This window comes from Microtus ochrogaster, chromosome 16, assembly GCF_000317375.1.
Source record: "Microtus ochrogaster isolate Prairie Vole_2 chromosome 16, MicOch1.0, whole genome shotgun sequence".
Taxonomy (NCBI): Eukaryota; Metazoa; Chordata; class Mammalia; order Rodentia; family Cricetidae; genus Microtus; species Microtus ochrogaster.
Window position 1 is genome coordinate 62,155,015 of NC_022018.1, and position 22,767 is coordinate 62,177,781.

The 22,767-nt window shown below is 46.1% G+C and overlaps 1 protein-coding gene across 1 annotated transcript in view; it reads left to right on the top strand.

Annotated features, from left to right (window-relative positions):
- Positions 1-22,767, top strand: part of C16H9orf3 (chromosome 16 C9orf3 homolog) — a 233,523-nt gene that overhangs the window by 191,269 nt on the left and 19,487 nt on the right. Inside the window, exon 13 of the mRNA XM_005355323.3 lies at positions 19,999-20,115. Within this exon, the coding sequence (XP_005355380.1) occupies positions 19,999-20,115 (117 nt within the window). The remainder of the gene's footprint in view (positions 1-19,998; positions 20,116-22,767) is intronic.

The window sequence follows — 22,767 nt, forward strand, 5'->3', positions numbered from 1 at the left end:
CAGGAAAGATTCCTGCAGCTGCAGCCAGCACAGGTGGCTAAGAATGGCTTAGCCTTGTTGGTAATTATGTATATGCTGATGGCGTACATGCCCCTGTTGTATTTCCTGAGACAGTCTTCAGTATGTCAGAGTCCGGAGGCTGGGAGAGTGGAGGGGAGAGACCAGCCTAACATGCCTTCCCTCATAGCACCTCCCCCCTGATAGCTTCAATGAGGGGCACGTTCCTCCATTCTTCACCCCACATGGTGACCCCCGTCTGCAGTCACAGTGAACTGACTCCCCAAACCTCTCTGTTTTGGGGACCCAAATGTGTGCATCAGTGCATCAGAGAATGTATTGCAGGTAAAATTGCAAAAGTTCCTCCTTTTTCAAAAATAATACATTTAAAAGTTTTAATTGTGTCTATGTATATGGGTTTGTGCCCCTAAATACATTGCCCACGGAGACCATAAAAGGACATCAGATCCCACTGAGCTAGAGTTACAGATGGTTGTGAGCCGCTCAGCGTAGTTCCTGGAACTGAATTGGGTCCTATGCAGAGTAGCAAATGCTCTTCTTAACTACGGAGCCATCTCCCCAGGTTTCCTCTTTCAGAACAGGAAACACTAGGTTAATTATTACTATCATTAATTGTCCTACTTCATAGACCCCTGTCACCAAAACAGCTGTATGTGAAGTGTGGGCATTCAAAAGTGTGAGCCTTAATCTTCAGCACAATCCAGCTCTTCGGTCACAATACAGGCGTTTGTGTTCACTCTTCTTGGTTCTGCCACAGACTTGGGAGTAGAGTAGGAAATCCATGATGGTTCTAGGCAGGAACTAGCAGAAGTCCCATTGTGTGTGAAGTTAATTGCTCCAGATTTCATGTGTGCAGATGTAAACTCGTGGCTGTGATAAATAGGCATACTATCGAATTCCATTGTTTACTTAGTCCTGGGGAGATTTTCAGTTCTTATATGTTCTGTCCCTGCCTTGCTGTCCATCACCTCCTCACAAAGCCATTGAAAATGAGAAGATTGCATTCTGAGTGGCATGCTGAGGATAGGTCCCTGTTATGTTCTAACAGAAGTTTGTTTTGGAGCCCTGGCATGCCTGGTACTTTGTTCTCCTGTTCTCTGGGGCACAGAGCAAGGAACCTCCCCACCCCCTGCGTTGAGAAATGAACTCCAGGGCTCAGTTGTACACTATGCCTCTCTCCTCCTTTTGCTTTTGTAATTTGGAGACAGGCTCTTGCTAAATTGCTCAGACTGCCCTTGAACTTGCTGTGTAGATGGGGTTGGCATTGAACTTGCCATCCTGCCTTTGCCCCCTGGTACCTGGGTTTCAACTCAGTTTGAAATGCCTGGTCTTATTTTGTGCTCTAAATCCAGGTTAAGCAGTCATTGCTTTGCCTTTGTTTTTTGTTTGTTTGTTTGTTTAGGTTTTTAGACAGTAGTTTGAACTGTGGTTCACAAGGAGGTCCCTGCACTCTGCATGCACAGAATCTGGTTGTCACGTAGTGTTCGGATGCCAAAGGATGGACTGTCCTGGTAAATCAAGTTCTGGTGCCCGTCGGATAGACGAGGGGCTTTGAGAGCATGCAGCATATCAGGAGGGCTGGAACGAAACAGAGTTTTGAAATTCTGTTTGGATAATTAACTTCCTCAACCCGTTTGCTGGCTCGTGAGGCCCCATTGGACAAAGGCACTGAGGGCAAGCTGTGAATATGCTCCTGTTCCTGTAGGGAAAGGTGGGAACATTGGCTATACTTTGACACCTGTTTGACTTCGTTTGGTGCCCTACTGAGAGAACACAGACTGTTGGATGGTGTCACATGAGCCTTGCTGGGGATTCCTTCCAAGGGAGGGATCAGAGTGGAAGGACTTTGGCTTTGATAAGAATTTCCCTAGAACTAGAAGATGGCCCTATCCACTCAGCATTTTGCTCAGGGATGTGGAAGAGATGACCACACTTACTGTTGTCAGACTGGACACTGCCTGGTGGTGTGTTTGGACAGTCTTTCCCGGTCATGCATCCTGTAGTGTTCATGGCCAGGGCTGGCAGTGACTCACACTCTAGGGCAAGGTGGCCTCCTGGTGGCTCACTAGCTGTCCAAGTGAGTAGTACAAAGAATTTTCTTTATAATTTATGTGTATTTGATGTTATGTTTTGTAAAGTAAATGGCTCTGATACCAGAATCAAGTAATACGTATTTTTCCCTACTCTTTCCCCAATCCCCAGTTATTTATTTTTCCCCCAGACATGTTTTCCGTGTCTCCCCTAAAGCATAAGTCTTGAGTGGAAGACTCTTGAAACAGGATCCTTTTGAACACAGAGGCATGTAGATGTATTTGTATTTTAAGTCCTTCCAGGTCTTTGCTGTGGGAGATTAAAATGGCTTTGGGACCATCTGCATTGTGAGCACAGGGACATCACGTGATCACGTGTACATGTGAGCTGCTCTGAGCCTGAGGATGGCTGAGCCTTTCATTGACCGATTTTTTGGTTTTTGAGACAAGGTTTCTCTGTAGTTTTGGAGCCTGTCCTTGGAACTCACTCTGTAGACTAGGCTGGTCTTGAACTCAAAGATCCGCCTGCCTCTGCCTTCCAAGTGCTGGGATTAAAGGAGTGCACCCACAACACCAGGCACAGAGACTGATTTTTAAAGATCTTTGCCTGTAAGTTTCTCAGAGGGACATCTGAAAACATAGTTACTTAAAATATGAAATTATAGTTTATGAAGACAGAATTTATCGGGCAGGCCCTACTTGCTTCTAATATCTGCTTATAGGAAGACAACCCCAATTTTTAAATGAGCAACTGCCCCTAAAATGACAGTCACAGTGGGTCAGGGAGGAAGGTCTTTATTACTTTTAGAGAAATTTTAAGTGTTCCTTTGTTTTTGAAATTACAATATTGCACCATTCTTCCCTTCTGACCTTTGCACGAACCTCACACTGTACTGTCTGGAATTAGTGACCTCTTTTCCTTCGTTATGTACAGCCTTAGATTGTGAATTGTTGTTACATAGATGTATATAAGCACAGCCTGCTCAGTACAGCAATGTTCCATGCATGTGTACAGTTTAGGGCTAACTTGCACTGGTGACAGACAGGGGCTCTCCCTACGAGTACAGTTTCTCCTGCTCTCAGCCTTAGAACTGCGTCTCTTTACGAGAGTTCCCTTCCTAATTTGCTTACATTTTTGCTGTAAAATAAATATTTACTTGTTCTTCTAAATGAAACACAAGTGTAGCCTTACATTCATTTAGCCAAATGGTTGGATTTGTTAGGGGCTTTTTTAATGTGGAGAAAAAGTGGTAGTTTGTTCCCGGTACCCTTTGTACACCCGAGAGATGGAGGCACGGTTGCCACCACAGCTCTGAGGCTTGCCATGGCCTGGGGGAACTGCAGGTATGCTGAATCCACCAACCTGTGTTTAGCCTCCCTTGAGCTCCCCTGAGCGCACCTTGAGGTACCCTTCACAGTCCAGCTCCTACCGAGTCAGCAGATTGCTGGTTCTGAATTGGGGTTTCCTTTGTGTGCTATTAACCACCTCTTGAAGCCTATCACAGCAGGTAAGTTGCTTGAGGTTTGAACACCGCACATGATATGCTGTCTTTGACCTAAGAAGGGGTTTTAAGAAAGGACTTAAGATTGCAGCTCTCAGCGTGGTTTAGAGTGGCTGTTCTGTAAGGTCTCAGGAGAAACTAACCTTCTACTTCATCCAGTGCCTTTGTCACAGCTTTAAGGAAGAAGGTTTTTGCTTGTTTGTTTTATGTTCTTGACCTTATGTCCTAAGGGTTCTTTCTAAGGTTATGCTTTAACTGGAAACTGATCTGAGTTCATTGGTGGATGACGATATGCTGTTCACATAACGTTGAAAGTCAGATGTATTGCTGTGTTCAGCGGCAGAGAACTCTGTAGACTTCCGCCACCTGAGATTTTGGCATACAGCAGAGTATTAGGCACTGCACCATGCTCCGTGAGTTCAGGTGTTACCCAGGGAACCCAGCTGTCAGTTCCCATCTGGGATAGTAAGTTCCCCTCACTCCCAGTTCTCTGAATAAACATGACTTCTGTCTTGGGCAGTTTCTTCCAAAAGATTGCTGAAGGAGCTAGGGAGAAGCATTCCCTGTCTCCAGTGAGGACTGAGAAACCCAGGAAAATGATTGGCTCCCAGCTCACTGCTCTTCTACAGAGGGCCCGGTGCACTTGGGAGCTGCTGAAGAGGGCAGGTGCCTCCAAGCAGCAGAGCTCGTTCTCGGCCAGCAGCCTCATGACTCTGGAGGGTTCACAAACTGGCCGGTTGCTGAGTTTTGCTGATTTTCACCAGCTTTCTGCCACTGTTCTGTTGATACATTGTACTGTGAGTCAGGGACATAGTAGGAACAGCACCTCAGACATGTGTAGGCTTTACCCTACTGGATGAAAACTGCCCACTGTGGGAGGGGCTTCTGTATGACAGGTTTCCCATCCAGCTGTCTGTCTGTACATACTTACATGTGATCCTCTGTGTAACACCAAAGTCACATAAAAAGAACAGGGATTTCCTCAGGAGTAAGGTATATTCAGAGAAGAAGGGGAAAGTTCCTGTCTCTTTCCAGTTATGCCAGACTCCCTAGAAAACTAGAGAGCATCAAACAGGGGTGATGGGGTGAATGGGAATACCCCCCACCATACTGTAGTAGGGAACCTGCCATTTGTTAGTGGGCAGCTTAGCCTGCACCAGGCTATGAATTCTGGGCATTGGTTTCTAGGCAACTTGTACATATTGTAAATCTGAGTATAAACACACACCCAAAATTGAATCAAGTAACAAATGCCTAATGATTAAACTTATTTGGTACAACTCTTGGTACCTACAGCAGACATACCAGGCTACTCCCTGCCCGTGTGAAGACTCTAGTGGGCACTCCTGGGAGATAAAGACAGAAGAGTCACAGCCTCCCTCGTCATAAAGTGACTAGCGTTTCCACAGGGCAGGCACGCTGTCTGCAGAGAAGGCATCTGCTCAAGGAGCGGTTTGTGTTTTTAAACCTTGTTCCTTTAAGTAACCCTGCTTCAGGATCCTTAGCTGCTGGGCTTCCTGGATTCGCCAGCAGCAGGCTTAGACGCTAAAGGGGTGCTGCCTATTCTGGAAGCTGGGTTTCTGGGTCATCCCCACTCATTTCCCAGATGCTCTCAGAAACGACCTCTCACGAGGCCTCCTTAGACCAGGACCCTGCTGGAATTCATTTGTGAGCAGGTCCAGATTAAAGTAAGGGTCACTGTGGACCTCTGGAGAACAGGAGTCGGGGACCACCTGTGGTTGTGTACCCTGAATAGAATGGCACCAGCGGTTGTCCTGAGGTCCACCAGGCTACTCCATACTGTTGGGGTCTCGCTCCTGAGAAACATTCGGCCTTGAGAATTGTCTGATAAAGTAGTATCAAAAGTATGGCCTGTGAGAAAAATAAGTTGAAATTGTGTAATCCCTCCACTTCCAGTATTTGTGCCTGTAGCTGAGCCATGCAGCCAGGGAAGAAATAAGGAATCTGCCATCTTTACACCAATTCCTACGTCCAAAGGTTTGTTACAAGGTACTCTGCACCTACACTCTCTCCCACTCCCACCCTCCCTCCTAGGTCAGTTTAGCCTCCCTCCTCCAACTGTTCTCAGCTCTGCAGGCAGGTGTGATAGCTACAGCCAGAGCTGAAATGCTGATCTAACAACAGGTGTACCTTCTGGGTCAGTTACCTGGAAATAGCCATTTCGCTTTGGAAGAAGACACAAAACAAGCAACGGCAACACCATATCAGAATTGACACCATAAGACATAGGATGGGCATTAACTTACGATCGCGTGGACTACAGGAAACACCACAGTCCGTACTAGATGTTTTGTCCAGTTTAAACCCAAAGGTTCTGGGCTCCTCCCAGATTTAGCCAGGTTTAACATACACAGGTGTGTTTGGGAGCCAGAGTGGCGATTTGTGCTGGCAAAACAAAACATGAAAGAAATGACTCAAAAATAAAATTTCAGAAATAGGTAGTGACATAAGAAATCTTCATGTTGCTAAATGGTGAGTATGTATTATATACCCAGAGTCCTTTGGGGGTGGGTTGTTGAGGGAGACACTTAGGAAAAAGGCAACCACCAGGCCATGAGCTCCACCGTCTGTGTTGAATCTGCATTTAATGAGGACTTCAGCCTTTAGGGGTAAATAAAACATTACTAAACAGAGTCGGCTGAATATTTCTTACTGGCTGTAATAATTAAAGCCATGAAAAAAGGTGGTGGGGTTATGTTACCGATTAACTCTTAGATTTGATCAAGACGGAGTTGCCAGTGGCGCTCTGTTTCCTGTTTGGCCCGTTAGGTCGACGCCCGGTGCCTGGCCTTGGTTCTCTGTCGAGTTGCAGGCCTCTTCTGTTCTCAGCCACTAGAGTTGAGCCTGAAATGGCCCATGAAGCAGCAGGCCCACGAGAAAGCTGCTCACAGAAGGAAGCTGGTGGGTTACACCCGCCTTAGTGCTTTTCTCGTGTTTTGAGCCAGAGGCTGAGGTGGTTGGTATTAGATGTATCAGTTTCTTATAGCTGCTGTAACAAAGTACCACAAAATTAGCAGTTTAAAACATTGTGTTACAATATCAGGAAGTCAAAAGTCCAAGTAAACCTCCCTAGGTGGGTGGAGTCCGGGCACTTCCCTGCCTCCTGCAGCTTTCAAAGATGAAGGATGAGCTTCCACTTCTTCCTCCATCTTCAAAGCCAGCTTTGGACTGCCGGCTTAGGTTCTTTCTCCACCCTATCTTTTTGGCTCGTAAAGACCCTTGTAGGGCTACCAAGATAGTTGAAGGTGTTCTGCTCTACCCAGCAAGCTTAGTTGATGTGTGATTTTAATTCCATCTCTGACATTAGTGCCTCTTTGTCATGTTGCCTCAAAGAATGGCAGGGTTCCACATTGTCATCTCCCTGCCCACCACACCTGGAGATGTTGGTAATGGAAAAGAAAAGGCAGTGAGCTGGGAAGCCAGTGTTTGCAGACAGGGTTGAGTATCAGAAGGACTCTGTGCCAAAAAGAAGTAATGTACATGCACACAGAGATGTAAAGTAACAGAAAAGGCCGTGCTCCTGTTAATGTACATATTTCTACCTTGATACTGAAATTGTCGTAGTGTTTAACATGCTGACATTTTAAGGAGACATTTTAAGTGCTATATAACTAATTTATAATTCTGGTTAGGGGAAAGTGGCCTTCCTGCTCAAAAGAACAATCTAATTATAGAGTATTGATTGTGAGCAGTTGTTTGTCTTGTATATTCTTTTGCAATATGTTTTTTTAACACTTTAATGGAAAAACTTCAATAACATACTATTTTTTAACATTCAAGCCTGCATTCCAGGACCCATCTGTGAGCCGGTCCGTGCCTGTGACCACTGTGTATATATGCTTGTATATTATGCAATTTCACGTTCCATCTCTCCGGGTCATCTCTCTGCAGACCTCCGGTAATACTGTCCCCGGCACACAGTGGTTGCTGAGGCAGTGGGCTGGCTTTTGGGCTGTGAGGTGCAGTTTTCATTTGCACGTGGTGGAGCTCATCGGTTAAGCTGTCACTAGATTCCCAGGAAGTACCCCTGAAATAGACGTGACATTTGCCTGTAATGGCTGTGAAATTAAGGGTGTAGGTTTTTAAGTGCATTGTCTTTGATTTCTCTTTTAAGTTGGACTATTTTCACATTTCCATCATTTAGTTGCTAAGAATAACTGTTAACGGGCCAAGATCCTACTAGGAGACAAGTTACTTTAATTTAAGACACACGCCAGGCTTCTAGCGGCTCCGAAAATCCCAGTAGACACCGTGGCCAACGGGTAGTTCTTAGATAGTGAAATAGGAGAGCCATCTACTGAAACTCTTGAGAACCAGAGTTGTGCTTGGGCGGGGGGGGGGGGGGGAGTTTTTCTCTGCTCGACTTCTGGTCCTGTGGTAGCAAACCCCTGGGGTGGGGGCTTCCTAGGGTGGGGCACTGAAGCAGAGGGCTAGCTTACTGGTGTCAGGCTGCTCTCTGGCGCACATCCAGGACTGTGTAGCGGTTGGTGTCTCCACACTTGAATGTTGGCTTGTGCTGCAGACCCTGTTCCCAGGTCAGTGGGCTCTACCAGCGAGGGCATTTGTGCAGGGGAGGTCAGCAGGGTCCAGAAGTGGGGCCGGGCAACCTGCTCCCCAAGGTTTTCCCCGCCGCGGCCTCCCCTAGGAGGATAGCAGGACTCCCCACTGCCACTTAAATGGGGACCCATATGCTGGTAGCCTAGAAGGAGAGAGCCTAACCAGCCCAGGGGAGAACACAAACTCAGACCAGACCTTAAAAAAAAAAAAAGTTGCATGGACCAACCAAGGTTTCTGGTTTGACTTCCATCAAGGGCAGTGGATATTATTTTTAAAATAACCTGAGCAGCAGCACTGGCCTCTGAGATGCTCCTGCATCCCTATGAGACCGTCCTGAAGATCTGGGAGCTTACTCTTTGACAGTGAAAGTTCAGTCTGCATAAGTCTGAGCAGCGGGGATGGACAGGCTGTTGATTTCTGTGCAGTGTTTTTATACTGCTTCTTTTCTCAAACTGAAAACTGCTTCGGGGAATTATGATTTTTGATGACCGTTATTTAAAGTATTAGTCTTAATGAAGGGAAGTGTTCTGCCATGCACAAAATAAGATTAATTTAGCCAAGACTTCAATTTCTAAATCTTAACGGAAAATGATGAATTTGGGGTACTGTTTTCCTCTGAAGGGTTGGTCTCCCTGCCATCTCAATTGTTCAGCATGTTGACTTGGTCTCCAGAGCAGATGTTTGGGAGTTCTTCCTGTATTTGATTTCCCAGGTATTAAAGCTTTAAGCTAAGATAGATGTTCTGGCCTTGGTTTACATTTGTCTTAACAATTTCTTTATACTGTTTAATCTACAAATTACTTGATTTTTGTTTTAGGAAGACTTAAAATGATTGCTACTGTTAAACTTTAAATTGTGCTTAGCCGAAAAGCAGGCTTAGCCACTAAACAAAAATGGTGTTTTTTAAGAAAATAAAATGGTATATTAATTTTCCATAGCATTGGGCTGTGTTAAACCTCCTCACCTCAAACTGGAGCATATCCTAGTGAAACCCTGAAACGGGACAGAAACCATAGCTAGAAATTTGAAAATGTACAGTCTGTTGTGGACAGGTCACACTGAAAAACTTGTGTAATCTATTTGTGTTGGGGTTGTTTAGGGCCAAGGTTTTTATTTCTTCTTCCCACCCAGCCGGTCATTGCCTGCAATTAAAAAAAAAAAAAAGGCTTCTCACCAATTTGCCCTGTAAACCTGTAAGCTTGGGGACGATTTTAAATGGCTGCATATGACTTAGATCAAACCAAGACAGGTGGGTAGCATGTTCCAGGCAGCTTTCCTGTAATGCCGTGTTTTCCTGAATATGTTATAGGTATGGGTTTAGTCGGTCCTGTTCCACCCAGCATCTCAAACTGGAGTGAAAGTTTTACTACTTAGAATTGCAAATGGGATTCTGCTAAGTGCATTCTGCTTATTTGGGGAAAGTCTTTGTGGTTTTGTTTGGGATATGCCTTCAAATGTCCAGCTCTTCATGGGGATAAGTCTTTGCTCACAGTGAAGTCAGCTATAAGAGGTTTTGTTGTTGGGATCTGTCCTGGTGACCAGTCTGCTGCTGGTGTGTTGTGGGGAACCCAGGAAACTTGTTCTAGCCTGCCTTTCCCCCAGCTCTTTCAGGTAACTTCTGGTTAGCTGTGAGCGGTCAGTGTGTGTGTGTCCCTCTCGGGCCCCTTTCCAGCTTCCCACACTCCTAATTAGCAATTATGCGGATTGTTTACTAGAAATCAGCTGGGTGGCTCATTCCCCCTCCGTCCTCCCTCATGGTCCTGCACATTGCTTCCAGGTGACCCAGGAGCGTTTGCTCCGTGCTATAAACCAAACTGTTTTTCAGCAGTTGTTTTTCTTTCCAGTTGTAGCTGGAAAGGTCTTCACGGAAGTGTTGTTCACGTCCTTGGGATGCAGCTTCGGTAGAGGTCCTCACTTTAGTGAATTGGGGAAAAGTGCCCCGGCTACGCCCGCCTTTGTTCGTATTTGAATCGCAGGCTGTGCTGGGACTGGTCTGTGTCTTGTGTAAGTGTCGGGTGGGAGGCGAACGTCTAATTAGTGGAATTGCGGAGGGGGGGGGGTTACGGGTAGGGGGTGGCTGTCAGGGCGGGGCGGGTTTGTGGATTGGCTGGCACGGAGGTGGGCGGTACGAGAGGCCCTTATCAGCCTGGGGCGGCAGGTGCAGGTCCCAGGTCAAGGTAAGGAGGCCTCGGCTCCCGCCGGCCCAGCAGCCGATCCTGGACCTTGCTGCTTTGTTCTCCCCTGCTGAGGGCGTTTCTTCTGGGAGAGCGTTCCTGAGCGTCGGGATTGTGGTTTCTTGCTGATCCCGGGGAAGAGATTAGCAAACAGATACCCTGCCGGGCCCTGCCGAGGGCAACGCTGGAAGGACGTTCCCGCAGGAAAACAGCGACACAGTGGCTGACTCTGGCTTTCTCCTGGGAATGCTCAACAGGTTAACTTCAGTTTCTAAACAACTGCGTGTCCACGCTCGGCTCAGATGGGAACCCAGATCGGGAAGCGGCCACACTTTCCCCTTGATATTGAAGGCGTTTGTTTGGGTTGCCCTGCAGTGCACAGTGTGTTCGTTGTATTTCTGCCTTGGCTGTGGTTATTCCTCGCAAAGGTCTGAGTTAAGAAGCTAAGTTTGAAATGAGCGGGGAAGTGGTTCTCAGCTTGTGGCGTTTAAGTGAGTGATTATGAAGTGAGTGATTTCTGGGTCTCCTCGCGCCGGGGGATCTGCGGTCACTTTTTCCTTAGGTTATTTTGAATGTTACTGTGCTTTCTTTGGCACTTCATAATTGCACACTTTTAGGGGGTACACTGTGGCGTATTGATTCTTGCATTGTGTAAACTAGAGCCCTGTCTGACTGGAATAATGACTGTTTCAGTTGGTGTGTTAACAGTGGTGGAAACGGTAAGAAACAGGAATGTGAGCCACGGTGACTGAAGGCTAGTTTTGAAATTTAGTTCTGTAAGAAATTTTTCTTTTAAAAAGGAAACCCAGCTTCAATTTTACAATTAAAAGCTTGCAGATTCCAAGATAATTTATACCAATCCACTAGGATTTGAGAAGGTCGGTCTCTGTATAGTATTTTCCACTAGAGATTAAATAATTAAACCACTTAGAATGCAGGAACACTCCAACAAAACAAGTCTGGATTTTCTAAATGGGTCCATTGTACCTATGCAAAGCAAGGCACCAAAAGGCCAGAAGCAGAGCTGGCTTGATCTTTGCGACATTTTTAGCTGTGACTTGGTGCCCTTGAGATTTTAGCTACAGCCGGAAAGCACGTCTTGGGGTCACTCACATTCATACCAGTTTCCGAGAAAGAGCCTGCCTGGCCTCAGACCCGCTGAGGTTTAGATTTTCCTCTGACTATGGACTTTGTATTCCGTGGCAGCAGAGGCTTCCTGACTTCCCAGCCCTGACTGTGGCTGTGGCCATACCTGCTCTGCATCCAGCCTGGAGCTCACAGTAGACCTTAGACCCCAGCACCGGGGCATTCTTGGGCTTCAGGACCTGTCCTGTGTCGGGGTTGCCAGCTGTTGATGACTTGCCCGGTCACTGTGTGGAGCATAGCTTTACATAGGCAGATGTGTTGAGACTCCTGTCCCATATACTGAACATCCACAGACAGCAGCTTCTCCTTTATACCAAATGCTGAACATCCACAGACAGCAGCTTCTCCTTTATACCAAATGCTGGCCTAATATGGCCTTCGTCCCCTCTAGGTACAAAAGATGAATGCACGGCCTGAAGACCTGACACCTACCTTCTGCTTTGTTCCCTGAAGCTGTTCGTTTCTTTTCCCTTGCATGAATTTTCTTGAATTTTTTTCAGAGTCAATCCAGGATGTAAAATACACAGACTGGAATCCCAGAGTATACAAAAATAGGTCCTAACGTGATCCCCCTGCCCGACGCACCTTAAATTATTCTGTGAAATGAGGCTGTCACACGGTAGCGATTGGACAGTGGGACCCCAGATAAATTTTATTAAATAACAACCCAGCAGTAATTCGTACAGTGAGACGCGGCGCCCTCATCCAACTCGCTGCCATTCCTCTGTAGTTGTGGCTGGATATACATATAGTAAGAATACAACAGAAGTCAACAGGCAAATTGTAGACATGTGGCCAGAATCTTTGGGTAGCTTAGATTCAGTAGAAAAGACAAAACATTAGAAAATAAAATCTGACCAAAAATATAGTTATGTTGTACGGTTGCCTCTGTGAAGAAAAAAGGCCAGAGCCAGGGGTGAGGGGACGTAAAGAGTGAAATTCATTTAGATACTGTTTCAACATGATTGTACCTATACCTGAACGCATGAGCCAATTCATTTAGATACTGTTTCAATTCATTTAGATACTGTTTCAACATGATTGTACCTATACCTGAACGTGTGAGCCAAGCCAATCTGAGCAGTGACTTCCCTGGACTTCCGTTGCCCTCCTTGTCCCTTTTTTATTAACTCTAACATATGTTTGTGGCTTTGTTTTTTAACGCTGTAAATTTTAGTCCTTGTTAGCGAGTTCAACATAGAGCCCATGCTTGCTAATCCTCATGGAATTAATTTTGCTCATGAGCCTGGTCCATTGCATCTGAAGACATTGGCGTCCTCACTGTGCAGTGCCGATAAAGCCTTTTAGGTCATGCATTTGAATTTGAATTCTTTGAATTTGTTGTACTTTAGAAATGAGGATTTTCTGTTCTGGACCTTTTTCTGTAGCTCTCTACACATCTGCTCTCAATAGATTCATTCACACCTTAAACAGTTTATTGATGGCTCTCCTTGCAGACATTGTTACCCTCTTATTTCATCTTGCCATGTTGGACACTGAAGTCTTTCTGATAAACATTTGAGTATGAAATTCAGGAATAGGTGGCACACGAAACAGATGTGGTGGTTTCAATCTATTAGAAATCTCCTTATATATGTCTGCTCTCAACAGAAGCTAAGAGTTACATTTGAGCGCACATTGCCCTGTTTCAGCTTGAGGATTCCAGCTTTCATGGTACAGCTCTGAAGCTGGCGTTCTCTTCAGGAGGTGGGCTGTTGTGCTCATTAACCCTCACTCAGAGGAAGCTCACGTTCCAGGCCGACTGCAGCCCATGCTGCGTGAGCATGAGTGTCTCACCTGTACAGGAGGCAGAACTACGTGAAACAAAGTCAACCGGGAAGGCTCTGGTGTGGGCTTTGTTATTTAGTGAGAGCTGCATGTCTGTAATGGAGCTGCTCAGATGATCTCACTTTGACAGAGTAATATGGAAGCTAGAGAAATGGAAGACGTTCTAGACTTGAGTAGATTTAGGGTTTAACTATTTTCTCATGGGGAAAAGACTAGAGAGTGCTTGAAAACTCTCCTGACATGCCAGATAAAAACCAGAGCATGTGATCATTAGGGCTTGACTTTGTGTGAATCTACAGGCATTTGGAATACTTAATATTCTTCCAGCTTTTAAACTTTATTCTCTCTCTGTGTGTGTACACATATGTGCCATGACTTGCATATAGAGATCAGAGGAACTCATGGTTCATGCGTCCTCCTTTATATGGATCTGTGGATTGAACTCAGGTTACCAGACTGGCACATTAAATACTTTAAGCTGTTGAGCCCTGCTTGCACAGAAGTGATGTTTTCTATTTAACAGTAATGTCACTGACTTAAAGGAGAAAGTACTGAAGCCAAAACATCGGAGATTTCTCTGTGCATGGGGGTGGGGGTCAGGGAGTGGCTGTAGCCAGGCCTGCTCTTGAGAGGCCCTGGCCACTGCCTGTCTGGTACTCGCTTATCATTTCCTTCACAGACTTAGATTAGGTTGTAGTCTGAACTTCTTCTTAAAATATATATTCTCTCCATTTATTTATCAGGAAATATTTGCAGCAGGATTTAAGAAAATTATTTCAGATTAAGGTATAGACAGAAAAAAGGAAAAGGATCAAGTGTCTTGTATGGGTGACTCAAAATTTGACTGGGTCTTCCTTAATTTCCTTCTAGGTCTTTAGAAAATTATCTAACTTGTCCTAGAAATGTGACTAGATGGGTAGAGTGCTTATTGAGCATGTGCGTATGAGCGTGCACACACACTCACACGCTTCTGGTATGGTAGCACATGCTTGTAATTCCAGAACTCCGGAAGTGGAAGTGGGAACTTCAGAAGTTCACTGTTAATCTTTGTTACATAGTAAGTTTCAAGCTAGCATGGGTTACACGAAAACCTGTCAGGAAAAGAAAAAGAGAAATGTAGCGTTCACCCAAATGCAGCCTTTGTCTACATTCCATTTGATCTTGCTGTAGGGATGCAGCCCCTATTCCGTGCTTTGTGATAGCTACAAAGTATCACATGGTTGTAGCTGTAACACTGTATCAGAATCCGCTGAAAGTTTTAACAACAGCGTGTTTACTCACATGCTGGGCTTTACATTGAGTTAAGTTTGTATATAACAAGAATTTAGAGCTAAAAGACATCACTATAAATTATAAATTAGAAGGTCAAGTTCATCAAAATTAACATATACATTCAAGACTAGTTCATCAGTCATTGCATAAACTGTGGGTGAGTTAGGTCAGAATATTGAAGTAAACAACAAATTTCAATGGGGGACAATCTGAACACAAGAAATTGAAAGTAGTTTCTGAGACTTAAAAGTTGTGTTCTTTGGAAATTGTTCGGCTACGGCAGAAGATGGCCTGAAGCGCTGGGGCTTCTCTGAATTGATTCTCCCAGAAGCATGAAGTGGGGGTGCTTTCCCACTCTGTCCCACTATTGTGGGTCTGGCAGAGTCCAGGCAGGCAGACATGAAAACCTCAGCATCCCTCGTAAAATCCTTGGAAATTTTCAATTTGAGCATTTAGAGTGATTTAGTTTCTAAAATATGTAATAGCATAAAATATTAGTATACACATGGTCTGGTTTCACGTAGTTCACAGAACATAGAGAACAAACTTTATGACACACTGTGTATAGCATGGACGGGCTGTTATCCAAGCATGGCTTAGACATTTGCCTAGCATCTCCAACTGTTAGCAACGTTTCCCACATCACAGTGAGGCTGTTGCAGTGACTTATGAAAGGGTGGCTACCATAGGAACCTGTGCCTGTTGGTTGATTTCTGTGGTTTGAAGCGACAGTATTTTTACTTTTCATTACTTGGTAACCTCCCTTTGCTAGCTGCCTCCAATTTTACCCTGAAAATAACGCAGGCAGGGTTCACACTCAGTCTTCCAGGCTTGTGTTTCGTTCTTGACAATGTGATTAGAGTGAAAACCCATGCAGAGAGCAGGTTTTTCTGCTGCCTGCTGTAGCAGCAGTGACGGCAGCCCTAGTTTCTCTTTAAGTTTCTAATGCATGGAAGACAAGTTAGTTCTGTCCTGAAGTCCGTGCGGTCACCGCCCTTGAACTCTGCCTGTTGGTGGTGCAGCCTCGCAAAGAAGGAGCCCTCTCCTGTCCGGCAGAGACCCGGCTTCCTCCTGCTCGCTTCTGTTTCTCTTTGGACTGTTGGAACTTTCTCCATTATATCCTTACCTTGAGTCGTCTGCAAGTGAAAATCACTAGATGGAGTTCTATTTCAGGGCTCAGAGCAATGTCTGTCTTCCCTGGTTCCATTCATGTGTCTCATTGGTACCAGGCACCCATGGACCTGAGTGGGTTGTCTTGGGGCCTGCAGAGTGGTGGTTGTGTTTCCTGGAAAAGGTGGCAAGGAATTTTCCAGATTCGGAACGCCTCATAAAATGAAAGGTGTTTTATATCTGTGAGGTCACCTTTCACCTTCTACACGTGACTTTGAAAGGTCAGCGGCTCACATTCTGCCTTGGCCCCTGCTTGGATTGAATTTCAGCCAGCAAGTCTCCAGCCTACAGGAGAATTTGAGATTTTTCTCCCTCCCCCATTTCTTCTGTTTTGTTCTGTGTAAACAGTTCCTGCCGAAGTAACATAGACAAATATAGCAGAGAATGCTCTTCTGGAAGATGCATGCTCCCAAAGCATTTTTTAACCATTTTTGGGAAGAATTGATCTTTCTGTGTGTTTCAGACAGACTGAAAGAGGAGGGGAGGCTGTCGCTATAATGGAAGTGACATCATACATTATTGCCCCCATTGATCCGCTTTTAGTCTCCAGCCAGGATAAAAGGAAATGGCACCAGGGAGGAAGCATGCTTCATTTCGGCTCAGATCCCAGAGTGATAATGGGGTAATAATAGAACTCACGCCGCTGTCAGTCTGTGGCTGCATTAGTCTCAGGCTCAGTCTGGAGCTGCTCTGACTTCCTTCCTCATGCCGGCCTCTGCTGTGCACCAGCTGGGCTGCAAAGGAGGGGCTCGGGGCTCCCCTTGGCCTTCAGCGCATGCCAGCTGCAGCCCTGATGTTTGTGCCTGTGGAATCTTTATGGTGAGACTTGTATCTGTGGCATTTCTGATTTGAGGGGTTAAACTGGCTTTTCTGCATTGTGTTGTGCTGTCGGAGGGGAAGGTGGGGGCTGCAGTCCAGTGAATTGTCCTGCAGGAGCTCAGAGGGACATCCGCCCCTGCCCCCACCCACCCCTGCCTCCTGGAAGAGCCAGGGTTTGTTTCTGTTGTGCCGCTTATACTTGCGAATGGGGGCCGGGGATTGGAAATTTCACATTTTCTCTCCAAGAAACTGTAAAACAGTTGAAAGTTGTGCCACTTGTCTCAATTTTTAACTTCGCGGGGGCACAGCTGAAGTTAACTTTTTTTTGTACATTTCTTCATAATTAACGACTATGAAGTCTTCGATGTTTATGGCAAGAATACAGATTTCCACAATTAACAAATAGTGTTTGTACTTGCCTGACTTCCTGTTGCTTCTTGTTTCTTGTGTTCGTTTAAATAAGTTTTACAGGCCTGCGTGGTTCTTTCTTTTCAAGGACCCTTATGATCTAGGCGTCTCATGGTCTTATTTTGTCTCGAGTTTTCTGGGCAGAGGTCTTATTACAATACCGAGGTGTTCCCATTGTGGAAATAATAACCTTATCACAGATCCTTGCTTGTGAAAAGGAAGAATTTTCTCTCTTCTTGCAACTGAATTTCAAGCATGAGCTGTCGGCCCCAGCCAGAAAGGCAGATCTTGTGGGAAACATTTCAAGTTGGCGACCCAGGGGCCCTGTGCTCACCGACACGGGCTCTTTTCTGTTTATTCTGTGTCTCCTGCAATGCCTCAGTGATAGCACACAGTTGGTCCCAAAGTTATATGAAAGTTCGTTTGATTTCTACGTGGTTGGGAGTGGGATATTCCCCTGTGCCAGCTGCCAGGACTGCCCACTGTCCAGCACTGCCTCCCAGCACATTTGCAAGTACTCCAGATCTTTCAGTCCCTTTGTGAACATCTATCATGTGTTACGACTTTTCCATCGCGGGATGGCTTGACAGGGAGCAAATTCGTATTTTACAAAGTTCACTCTATTAAAATACTTTTGCTTTAATGCATCCTCTTCTCAAGCCTGTACTCCTTTTTTATGAATAATATTTACTTGTGAATGAATGTTAGTTCATTATCTGTGGCCGAAAACAGCATTTGTATCTACTGTCTTCATTGTTTAGAGACTACATTTTCCCATGAATTGGAGAGCCAGGTGGCCGCAGGTTGTTTACTAATGGAGTGCTTTCTCCAAGTCCATTCTACAAAGGCCAGACTAGCAGAGATCTCCCAGCATTAGAGAGGAATGTTCAGCATGGCTGTGCCTTCTGTCCTGCCCACCTCCGAACAAGTCAGCGCTTGCATGAGGGCGTCTGTACCTTCCTGAATGATGGGGGGTGGAATCCTTGGAAGGGGGTGCACCCTCCCTCTTTCCCACCTTTTAATTAGAGCCAGATAAACTTAGGAAACAGCCCCCCAAGGTTTGAGTGCATATGTCCTCCTCCCGCCAGCCCTCCTGTCATCTCAGCTGTCAGTCTTAAAGTCAGGGGGCTTAGTTCTAAATGTTTCCATTGCCTCAGTTCTGGGACGACGAAAGCTTTCCATGACCCTTTTGATTCTGTTTGAGTGCAGATGTGAGCTTTCTGCCTGGAAGGAAAACAGCACACAGGTGTTGATTCAAGCGTTTTGTCCGGCTCAAGTGTTAGCAGTTCTCACTCTTTAAATGGAGTTGTGTTCAGTGTTTGAACCCAGGAGGGATACCTAGGTCAGGTATATGGTTAGCCACTGCAACAACAAAACCTAGAGAAGCCATGGGGTGACTTGAGGAGCCTTAGCTAAGGACCCAGGACAGACGCTGTGCGTGAAGGTGTTTCAGGTGTGTAGTCTCTAGGGAAGGGTGCATTCGAGGCCTTGAGCTGACAAGTTACGGCTTCCCTGGAAATGCCGAAGCTGCTGTTGGGTCTGATGGGTGGCCAGAAGGAAGAGGGCTGGAGAGACAGGCCCCAGCCAGGGCTCTCAGTGATGGAAAGGAGGTGCCTCTGGGAAGGAGCCCGAATGGGCCCGCATACACCTGAGGCGCATGTGCTTAGGGACAGGTGAGGCTCCTAGGGACTGGAGGTCCTGGGTTTGGCCTGCTTTAGCAAATAGCTGGGTTCTCTTAGTACCACTACATCTTGCAAAAACTTTATCTCAGGAAGGGAAATGGACTCATTTATGGAATCCTTACATTAGGATCTCATAGGTCAGGGCCGTCTTGCTGGTATTGTTTGCTTCAGAATCTGACCATGGTATAACCGTAGGTGGGGCAAAACTACATAATAAATACACCCAGGAACCAATGCTGGGCACTGTGTCTGTCACTGGGGAAACAAGTTCATTAAGATTTAGGGTGAGACAGAAACATTAGAAATACTAAAAGTGACAGCACACACCTTTAATCCCAGCACCCCAGGGGAAGCAGAGACAGGCTCATCTGGTCTGCATAGTGAGAGTTCCAGGCCAGCCAGGCTAGAAAGTGAAACCCTTTCTCAAAGAGAGGGAGGGAGGGAAGGAAGGAAGGGTGAGAGGTACTTTCTTGGTGAGACTACCCAGTGTGTGCACATTGTGTGTGTGTGGGGGGGGGGGTTGGTCCAGGCAAAGCATGTATTTTAGGACAAAAGGGTTTTGGTAAGTTAACATCTTTTGTGTATTAGAAATTGGCAGTTAAAATCCTGGTGTTCATAGGCACCCTCTGTTGGCCTAGCGTTGGCCCCCAGAAGTTTGATTTGCTCAGGATTGTCAGGCGTATCTAGGCATGGAGGAGTGCCAGCATAGAGAATGTAGAATTAGTGTAAATACTTGTTAAACTCTGATTTTAGGATGAACCTTTTTCAGTCAATACAGGTGTACCCTGAGTTTTCTCTTCACTCTGCTGCTGGGTTGAGAGGGCCCAGCAGGGCTTGGCTCCTGGCTGAGCACTGCTGTTGTTTGTCCACGGTTACTCTGTTCTGTTTGTATCGCACACAAATGCCCCCCATTGATCTTAGCCGTTCTCCCAGCGACTCCGGTGTGACAGCTATCTGAGTGTGTACTCAGGCGTGTCCATTGCTGTGCGTTTGCTTGCCTGCAGCCTGTAAAGTGATTTTAGTATCTTAAACTCACAGATTAAAAATAGACTCCTCATGAAGGGGAGGGGCTGTGAGAGGAGGCAATTGTTACACTGTGTTTATTTTTCAGGGTGCAACAGGTGCCTTGCAGGCTTAACATGGTTCAGAAGAGAAATCTGAACCTACCTACTTATGGTAACTCCTGTGGATTTGCCTGAAGTTGGATAATCTCTTGAGTCCTTGTCTAGCCGGAAACATTTTGTGGCGTATGCAATCTTTGGGGCCGCAGAGAGTATAAACCTGATGTCCGGGCAAAGTCAGCACCCGCACACCCCTTCTTTCAGACATAGAACCGTGCCTGAGTTAGAACCCTGTTTTTAACTTCTTGTTGGGTACATGACGTTTCAAGGGCTGTTTCTTTTGTCCGCAGCTTTCTCCGGACCAGATCGTCTTGCTTTTGGAGTGTCTCTTAGAGCAGAAGGCCCTGAGCCCCCAGACATTGCAGCGCCTCCAGCAGACGTACCGCCTCCAGGAGCAGGATGCCGAGGTAACAATCGAACCGGTGTGCCTCACTGGTGGGAAGAGACATGAGCTCACTGCTGGCTTTAACATGACACCCTGTGCCAGTTAAGGCCGGGTCTTCCAGAAGCAAGTGCTCAGCTCGTGCCTCCTCCAGTATTCCCCGGCGATCACTTTGTATTTGTAACTGTTGGAGGCCTAGGAGTTCCCTCCTATGAGTAAACCATAAAGATAGTACAAGTTTCTCAAAAGCTTGAGCAACAGGGTGGAGTCGTTTGAATTAAGACTTGGGCGGGTCATTTTGTGCTCTGGTGGCGCCGCCTTTCCCTTGCCCATTAAGGAAACTCAGCTCAGATGTGTGGAAGCATCCCGGCTGCATTCAGCTAGTGCCAGAAGCCATGTGTAAAGGAAATGAAAAACGAATCTAGCAGCCATGGTTTACAAAGTAAAAGTGGATGCTTGTGGTAAAGCAGTGTGATGTGCGCCTCAGTCTCGCTTAGCTTATTCCAGCTTTGAAAAACACAAAATCATAAGTATTTAATGTATTTAATCATCCTAAGGGAAAAAACAAAAGTTCAAAGAGAACTGGTCTTTGACACAGCACTCTAAAATGCAGAGACTATAAGAAAACCAGCTCTGAGCTTTCTGTCCACTTCAGCCACTGGCACCTGGGCACTTGAAACTTGGGCCCCTTGCGTGGGATGTACACAGAATGAGATGCACGCAGCACAGAGGTGGATTCAGGCTCTGGCTGCTCAGCACATTATAGTTTTGAGCTTCTGTTTTAGATATGCTGGCTTTTCTAGTGGCTTTCAGAGTTAGTAAAGTGGGTTACACTCACTGAGAAGGTGACTTTGTTACATAGTTTCCAAGTCCACAGATTTAGGAGTAATTGAAAGAAGACCCTGGGGAGACGCTGGCAGTCCTTAATACCTATGTATAGATCAAATGAGCAACTGTTGTGTTTGTTTCTGCTCTTGGCCCTTTGTTTATCAGAGACTCCAAATGCCAGACTTATTTTTAATTAACGTCTCAAAGACCTTCCTATTTATAGGCAGAGGGTTGTGTTTTGATGGGGTTGAGTTCCCCTGGAGTAGAGACTGGGTGGGAGGGTCCGAGCAGGTGCTAAGCACCTGTCCCTTGGTGCTCGGAAGCCATGAAGCTCTCAATCCTGTTTTCCTTCTTCCTGTTGGCATGTGATACATCCTGTCTTACCTTACAGCCTGATATAGTTACTGTGTATCATCACTTAAACCTTTGAGAAGGAAGCAGGTTTCTCCCTTTTTTGTAAATATCAAAAGCTGTCTTACTGCCTGAAGACCGGACACTTGGTTCTGCTGTGATACCGAGACTGAATGTTCGTGGCTCCCTTCACACAGATGTGATCTGACTGTGGCTCGCACGCTTACCATCTACACACTGAGAAGTGGGGCGCACAGGCCAGGCTCATCCTTAGGAAGCTTAGGTTTCTCACCCAGCTGAGTGAGCCAGGTGGCCTCAGCCAAGAGCTGTAGAGGACTGCATATGGAGTAAAACTGGCTGCCCTCTAAGCCAGGTGTTCAAGACCCCTCAGAGGAAGCAACATTGAGCCAAAGGACAAGAACGGATGTGTGGACTCAGAACCTGTCAGGGTAGTGACCAGCAAATGCTTTCTATGCAGGGACAGAAAATTCACACTTCAGGAGGCCACGTGGTTTCTGCAACATAACATCTCTTTAACTTTGCTGCTGAGGCATAAATAAATAAATAAATAAATAAATAAATAAAATCAAAACCTTAAAACACACTTGGGCATCCATAGACAAATGCCGCTGCAAGCCAGGGAAAGTTGTGATCGACCTAATACCTGGGTCTCAGTCTAACCAGCAGGTCTTGGGACTGTCGCCATCACTGCCCAGCCTCTTTCTGTGGCAGTTTGCAGCTGCGGCCCTTGCTGGACCTGTGGATGGAAATCCGTGGAGCAGGAGCTACACTTAGTATGGCTGCAGGTCCCTGTGCTGCTGGCTTCTCTTTACTCGAATTCCGATGGGGAAAAATCACAGAAGCAACAAGATTTTCAGCCACGGGCTGTGTTCTAGCAGCTCCATTGTTTAAGTGTGACTTCTGGTGACTAAGCAGCAAGAATTAAGTTGAGCCATCACCAACTTCGAAAGACAGACACTCCATAGGAGAAACCACTGTACTTGGTGGAAACAGTCTTGAGTCTTCTGACTTGGTTCTCACTATTGCCCTGTAACTGAGCAGGCAAGGGAGTTTCTTCTAATTGCCAGGGTTCTTAAATGCGGAATAAGTAGCAGTCACTTGAAGGATGGCCAAAGAGCATCCCTGAAGAAGAGAGGCTTCTGAGGCTCTGTGCAGGTCTTTGTCCGAGCCCTGAATCTGATGTGGAATGAGGGGTCTGACTGGCCTGCTGAAAGCCCGTGCGGACGGGCAAGGTTGAGAAAGGAGCCTCCTGCTGCTGCCTTGTGCTCCGCTGGCCATGCCCTCACAACAGTGCAGTGTACACCCCTCCTACGGCAGCTGAAAGAGTCTGAACTATAAAAAAAAATCTTCTACAGCCTTGTGGGGCGGGGCAGCTCAGCTGAGCAACTCTTACTGCTTGCCCTTGCTCTGTTGGTGAGAACTCTGTGGTGTGTTATACCTCCAGGCTGCTGGTATTGCTTTGGAAGATTTGTGTGTC